The following is a 7,693-nucleotide window of genomic DNA, read 5'->3' on the forward strand; positions in this document are numbered from 1 at the left end:
TATACATATATTCAATATATATATGAGCAAATATATATATTTGAATACTTGTAAGGAATTAGTAGTTAACAACTGTCTTAATAAGGAAAGTAAAAGATTAAGAAACTGTGTATCTAGCTGTTTAAAAGTTGAATATTATTTCAATTAACTTAATCTTTTTAAAAACCATGAAAAATATATCTATTTCCAAGTTGATAGAGAAAACTTTCAAATTAATTACTTGTACGCTCATCTGCTTGATTTTTTTTGATGAAGTATTACAAAACAGCGCTTTGCCAATTGCTGGGGTTACATTTAAATACATCTTTACTCAGGTAAGCACTGAATGTCACCACCCGCCAAACAAACAGGCCTTTAGTGCCATCAGAAAACTAGCAGGGCACCTGGCATGAAAAGCAAACCCAAGTTTTTAATTCTATTTTACAAAATGTATATTACAATAATGTATACACAATTTTAAAAAAATACAGAGCACTCACACCCATGTATTCTACCAACGAGAAAAAGAAAAAAGTCTACTTCATGCATGCACACACACTAAGCATAAACGCATTTACAAGACAGGAAGGCAGCTCTGTATTAAGCATACACAGGTAAGAGATACTCCACCTTCACCCTAACAGGACAAACTTACTAAGTCTAAGGAATTGAACACTAAACCTGAAGTATAACCCAATTCTATTTTTTCTTACATTGTTTTCCCTCAAAGTCGCCCAGGAAGGGGGAAGGGAGCATTATTCTCAGCAATCAAAACTATTCCAAGATGCATTAATGAAATCTACAACATAATAAGGAAGAAAAAGAAAAGCAATAAAAGTATTGCGTCCCTAGGACTAGAGATGCGAAAAGTAACCTGGAAATTTCCTAATTTTATTCTAAGAATGTGTCCATCCTATGCCACCGAGTTGGGAAGGCTACGGCTCCAGAGCGCGGATCACTGGGCGTCTCATTCCGACCGGGCCGCGCGACCTAACTGGCCATCGGGAAGGGCTCGGGCTGGAAGCCGAAGAGCCTCTGGCCGTAGGGCTCGGTCTCTGCTGGCAACTTCGCGCCCGCGAACGGAAGGTAGTGGTCTCGGCCGAAGTGCTCACAGTGGAGATTGACCCAGTCCCGCTCCGAGCCGAACCGCTCGGCCTCGGCCAGGATGCGGGTCAGGGCCATGATGTAGCTCAGCGCCATCTGCAGGGTCTCGTACTTGGACAGCTTTTTGTCCTGGCCCCACTGCGGCACCACCCTGCGCAAGCGGTCGAAGGCCGTGTTGAGCCCCTGCATGCGGCGGCGCTCGCGCGCGTTGGCCGCTAGGCGCCTGCGCGCAGCGCTCTCCAGCCGCCCGGCCCCGGCGCACGCGCCCGCGCACTCGGCACCGCCCGCGCACGGGGGCGCGGCCCGCGCTCCCGCCGCCGCGTCGCAGGGCTTGCAGGACTTCATTCCCCGCCGGCAGGGGGGAGGCGCCGGACTCTCGGGTCCTTTCGCGACTTGTGCGAGGCTGATGTATGAACCCGCTCTGCACCTTGGCGCTTCCGAGCAAATAAGTCATACACAAAGCAACTACGCGGAATGGAAGTTTGCAGTGGGGAGTGCGGGGTTCCGCCTTGTGTCCTATTGGATAACCAGATAGATGCCTCTTCACTTGCCAAAATTTAGAGGCAATTGAGAGGTAGAAGAGAAAGTCATTTCCCCAATGTTAAGTTGCAAAAGAGAAGGGAACTTTCCTGCAGCAGAATTGGTGTGGCTGGTTCGGGAAAGGTCTTTTCAGTTCTCTGGGAAAACCGGAGACTTCTGGAAGACAAAATCTTTTCTGAAGCTCAGATAGGAAAGGAGCGCTTCTTCCGCCGTAGCTGTGGAAGAGTGCTGGATAAATCTTTGAAGGAGGAGAATTTATAGCAGAGGGCTGAAGGAGGGAACAGGTGGTGGCAGGTGGGCGGGCGTCCCTCGGCTTCCATCTCAGCACCTTTCTACCCTGGGAACCGCAGGGGGGAAGGGGGACGACGCACAGCAAAATCCTGACATCACCGGCTTCGTCTGTTGGAAGTTTCTCCAAAGCTATGTCCAGCATTAACTAACACACCATCTGGAGTGGCCGGGCTGTCCCCAAAAGAATAACAGGGTGGGGGTGGGGGAGAATTTGGTTCATCTTTTCCCATATCAGTGTGCAGCTTACAGATCAAAAATTGAACCATGGTTTTTAAATGATTAGAAATCACTTTTGTTATTATGTTGGTCTTGTGTGAATATGTTGGTCTTGGAAATGTAAGATATATAGACGTTCAGTAATAGAAAATTTTGCTTTGTCAAGATGTGTGGCACTTTCTCACAATGCTGACTAAATATATTCTCATTTTATTTTAGTTATTAACTAAGTTGAGACAAACCAGCAGGTCATAACATTATTTCAGACATGGAATTTTACTGTGCAAATAATTTGGCTGTTTTTCTGAAGAATAACTTAGTATAGCATATCAAAAGATACTGGTGTGCTCACAGACACAGAAAACAAACTTGTGGTTACCATAGGGGGTGTGGAGGGTGATAAATTAGGAGTTTGCAATTAACGTATACACACTACTATATATAAAACAGACAAATAACAAGGACCTACTGTATAGCACAGGGAACTTATAATAATCTAAATGGAAAAGAATCTGAAAAAGAATGTATATATACAAATATATGTGAACTGAATTACTTTGCTTTACACCTAAAACTAACACATTATAAATTAACTATACTTCAATGAAAAATGGTTTAAAAAACATATTAACATATATGTAAAAATGTATTATTTTACTATATAATTGGATTGCATGAGTTTGGATACTTAGGCAAATTCAGAATTTATACTGCATTCCCCCAACACACAGTATATAAATATTTTGGGGATGTATATTGAGATGATAATTATTTCATTTGACTTTTAAATCTATTAAAACTAATCATGATGCACATATATGTGCAAAATGGAAACATCTAAGTAGTTAGTGAAATCTTGTTTTTTTTTTTCTTTTTTTGCCCATGCAGTGTGGCATGTGGGCTCTTAGTTCCCCAACCAGGGATGGACCAGGGATCAAACCCATGCCCCCTGCAGTGGAAACACAGAGTCTTAACCACTGGAACTCCAGGGAAGTCTGATTTGTGAGGTTTTAAAAAATAATTCCTACTTATTTGTGAGGTTTTAAAAAATAATTCCTAATGGAAGACATTTCCCCCCACCTCATAAAGTTGTAAGTATCTCATACTACTTCCCTGTTTCAGTTGTAGCAACTGTCCTCAGAAACAATAATGAAACATGATTTCCACTCCTGCTAATGAGGAGCTGATTTGTAGAGAAACTGCTAACTTGATTCTCTTATCTCAGCTTCTTTCCAGCTCTTAAGGAAGAGTCAAGTGGCAAATAAACCAGTTCCAAATAGATTCAAGCCAGAATCATTTCTGAATTCCTTAGGAAGACCAAGTATGTTCTTTCTCCATTTGAGATATGGATTATGTTGGCATTATTCTCATTTTTGTTTAATCAAATTATTAACAAGTTCCCACAAATCAGGAGTCTTTTAACTGTGTCTTCTCTTATCACTGATTGAGACTAAAACCCCATTGTGACTGCCCTGACTCCAAGTCCTGTCTTCCCATAAATAGTTGATTAATCCCCAGCTGAAGCAATGACAATGAAATGAAGCTGAGTAACATGAAGACAATAGAATTCAATTGCACATTAATGATCTGCAACATGACAGATGTTGAACACAGACTTTTGCATGGAGCCAGTCAGCTCTATTACTCTGATTCTTAACAGTCTTGGTCAAGAAAAGCACTCCTGTGACAGGAAAGACTGTGTTTAGTCATCAAAATGTCGAATACAATTCTTTGAGTTTTCATGGAAATCAGCCCGACTAATGCTATTATTTCTCATGTTCATTTATCTCATCCTTCCCCCAAGGAGCCTCCTCTATGCTACTCTTAGGAACTTTTCCGTAAAAGAAAAAACGCTGTTTTGGACACTACTGACCAAAATGTTAATGAGATGTATGATTTTGCAGGCCATGTATTCAGGGTTGCTGATATAATTGCCTGTGCACCAGGAGAATTGTAAACACAGCTTGAAGAGAAAAAGGAAGTCCAGCAGCATGCACACAGCACAGCTATGTTGGAATATAAACTAACAGATATGTGACATGAAAATTGATCCAATAATAGACAGTATTGCTGCAACAAAGGGCAGTAGAAAGTATACAGTCATTTATTTCCCAAATGTATTTTGAAGGGCAATTTGTTAGTACTACAAAGATGCTTCTGGGGAAAAAGAATTCTACCGTCAGTAAATTTGGGAAACACATTTGTTATCACCTGCTTAGAGAGTCATAAAGCAAAATTGCTATAGTAAAATTTCTGAGCAGTCCTGGAGCAAAGAAACTTTCTGAGTGCAGAGTTTCCTAAGCCTTCTTGAACACAGAACCCTTTTTTCTACAACGTTCTGTTAACAAAGTTCCTTGGAATACACATTTCCAAACCTCCTCTAAAACCTTCCATTTATTTTATAGAGGTCTGAAATCCAGAGACTAAACAATAGGTGCAAAGATGCTGAGCAACTTAACGACTGAATTAAGACAAGAAGTCACATCTCCTATAGCCTCTGATTTCAGAGGTTTTAAAACTAAGATCACTTAGTGTAAGCCCCTCAGTTTATATTGGGGCAGTTGAAATCCACTGATGCTTTCCCAAAGTCAGCAGTCACTAGTAAAAGTTTCAGGAATAGAATTAGAAATTTTGTGCTTAAAGGATGGTGTCATTTATTTCATAACACTAGTATCTAGCACAGTGCCTAAAAAATAACAAGTAATAAGCAACCCAGGCTGAATGGCTGAAAAAAAGTGACTTAAATGATAGGTAGATGCCAATCAGAATGAGTGCATTCCTAGTGAAAATAACTCTGACAAATAATTTACATTTTCTTACTTTGTAAAGATCACACACTACATCCACATTTTAAATGCAGAATTGATTCTTCCTTATCAAAAAACACATCCTTAGCCATTTAAGCCAAAAGAATATGCATGTCAGATTAATTTCTACTGTTTCTATACTGAGGGCATGATCTTACCAGGTGAATTGCCAGTTATTATATGTCTAGAGTTGGTCAGAAATCAAAACTGGCAGATGGAGATGAGACAGAGGGGATGATAGGAAGAGCTTATACCAGTAGGAGTAGAAAGTTAGGAGAAACATTGTTTTAAAAGCAAAAGATCAATGACTAGAAATTATTAATTACATAAAATGGATAGAATAGGTTAAAGGATAAACATTCCTTTATTACCCAAAATAATGTTTAATTTTTAAAATAAACACTCTCCAAAGAGACATGCAATTAAAAGAAAGAGAGAAGAACACTTGTTCATTCTAAATTTGCAAGCAAAATAAGGAAAATGAGGAATAGGGCTTCCTTCTGGAGAGAGTGGCAACTGGGGGACTTTGAGGCCCTGAAAAACTTCAGAGATGAGCCAGCAAAAGGTTAACGGATGGTGAAGTTGAGGTCCACTTATATTTCAAAAAAGATCAGAAGTGCAAGGTCTTCAAAATTCTTGTAATTTTATAAAGTGCTATGTAATTACCAAGGGGGAAAGCCTGCAAAAGGATTTATATGTTTAGAGAAAGGAAAGGAGAGGCAAAGACTTGCATCTCTCTGTCCTTTGTCCCTCAAAGATCCAGGGATGAGAAAACCCAGGGGAGGGTAGAAATTAAGAAGGGACAGAGACAAATCATGCGGCCAAAAGAGAGATGAAAAAAAATGGGATGCTCTATCCTAGACTCCAGAAATGATCATTTACCTTCAGAAAATACAGGTTTCACTAAATCACCAGTTGATTCTCCAACCCCCAGTTACTTTACACACTGCTTGAGAATTCTGGCTTGGGAGCCTGACTTAGTTTCCAGTCACCAGGAGCTGAATGGCTTATAGGGTCTGGACTCTGGATGATGGATCTTAGCCTCCTCTTAGCTTCTTTGAAGTCAAGTTAGAATCCTGGATCTCCTTTCAACTGTCTGCTCTCACACAAATCACTTCTCTGATTTCTCCATGTACAAAGTAGAATCATAATACATAACTCGCAGGGCAGTAGTATTACATTAAGCTGTATGAAATAAAGAACTCTGCCTGGTCCCTAAGAAAGTCACTCTTTTGGGAAGCAGGATAGGAGGGAGACTCAAGAGGGAGAGGATATATGTATACATGTAACTGATTCACACTGTATACAGCAGAAACTAACACAACATTGTAAAGCAATTATGCTCCAACAAGTAAATATTTTTTTTAAAAAAAGGTCACTCTTTAAATGATAGCTAATACTACATATTCTGGATAGTTTTTACAAGTGATAACAAAAATGAACTCATCACTTTCTACAGCTTTTGAATTCAGTGAATAATTTTTGAACCTTTTACACATAAAGGTACAATTAAGCATGATGTGAATTCCAACTGTGTGATCTTGAACAATTTACCTAACCTCTCTACCTTATCTGTATTGTTACTGTTGTTCAGCCACTAAAATATGTCTGACTCTTTTGTGGACCCATGGATTGTAGCCCACCAGGCTTCAACAACAACCTTGTCTATAAGGAAGGTTAATAATAGAAAAATCTTATAGAATTGATATGACAATTGAGTTAGTTACTCTTTGTAATGCACTTAGACCTATGCTTGGTATACAGTTTAATGCGATATAGATGCTTGTTTAGATAAATAAAACCACTTCTTGCAATTATCCAGGATGTAGACTAGCCACGTCTCCTCTCATTTTTGCTTTATTTCCCTGATCTTCAGTGTTTGACCCATAGAGTGGTCACGGACAGGGAGAAGAAGGTAAATTCAAAGGAGTTCCTTCTGCCTTTCACATTGGAGCCAGCCAAATTTGAAATATCACAGACAGAAGCCAAAAAAATGCTCCTCAGGCCTTACTAGGTAGCAGATTTTGTGGTTTCATTGTAGTTTGAGGCTCAGTCTCTCACTGACAGACACATATTTTAAAGTGTTAACTTTCAGGAGATGCTCCACCTTTCCAGTGACTAAAATATTTGCATTCGGCCTTCCCAGGTAGCGCAGTGGTAAAGAGTCCACCATCTGCCAATGCAGGAGATGCAGGAGATTCAGACTCCATTGCTGGGTTGGGAAGATGCCCTGGAGAAGGAAATGGCAACGCAGTATTCTTGCCTGGGAAATTCCATGGACAGAGGAACCTGGCAGGCTACAGTCCATGTGGTCACAAAGAGTCGGATATGACTGATATGACAAACACAAAATATTTGCATTCACCACCCCAGGTCCTTCCCTTCCTCTCACTGAGGTATCTGAGAAGACAAATCAGTAATCATGATACTTCTTTTCGTGAATGCAGATGCAGAACCAAGAGAATCGGTTTCAGGGATGTGCTTGGACTGTTCCGTGTTAAACTTGGGCAGGAAGCTATGTTTCTCATAATGCCTTTCCCTGTGTGATTCTGGGTTTGAGTTAGGCAAAAGTGAATTTGCATGAGCTTTGGGAAGCAGAAGTGCAGCTACCATCCTCTGAAGATCACTGTGGGTCAAAGGCCGTGAGAGATAGACATAAAGGTGCCAGTAGATTCCAGCACCTCGCTCTTGTCTTTGCTCTTCCTCATTGTGTATCCAGTGCTCCCTCCTGACCACCAGCCCCGCTGACCAAGAGC

General features: G+C 40.5%; 1 protein-coding gene across 1 annotated transcript; it reads right to left on the reverse strand.

Annotated features, from left to right (window-relative positions):
* Positions 1-594: 594 nt before the first annotated feature.
* On the reverse strand, positions 595-1,428 carry ATOH7 (atonal bHLH transcription factor 7). The gene has a single exon (XM_065919870.1). The coding sequence runs from the start codon at positions 1,426-1,428 to the stop codon at positions 970-972; it is 459 nt and encodes a 152-aa protein (XP_065775942.1). The 3' UTR covers positions 595-969.
* Positions 1,429-7,693: the final 6,265 nt, after the last annotated feature.

The sequence above is a fragment of the Muntiacus reevesi genome, chromosome 2 (assembly GCF_963930625.1).
Source record: "Muntiacus reevesi chromosome 2, mMunRee1.1, whole genome shotgun sequence".
NCBI lineage: Eukaryota > Metazoa > Chordata > Mammalia > Artiodactyla > Cervidae > Muntiacus > Muntiacus reevesi.

Bases quoted from the DNA above. Each gene is read 5' to 3' on its own strand.
- ATOH7 (XM_065919870.1), bottom strand. From the start codon at position 1,428: ATGAAGTCCTGCAAGCCCTGCGACGCGGCGGCGGGAGCGCGGGCCGCG.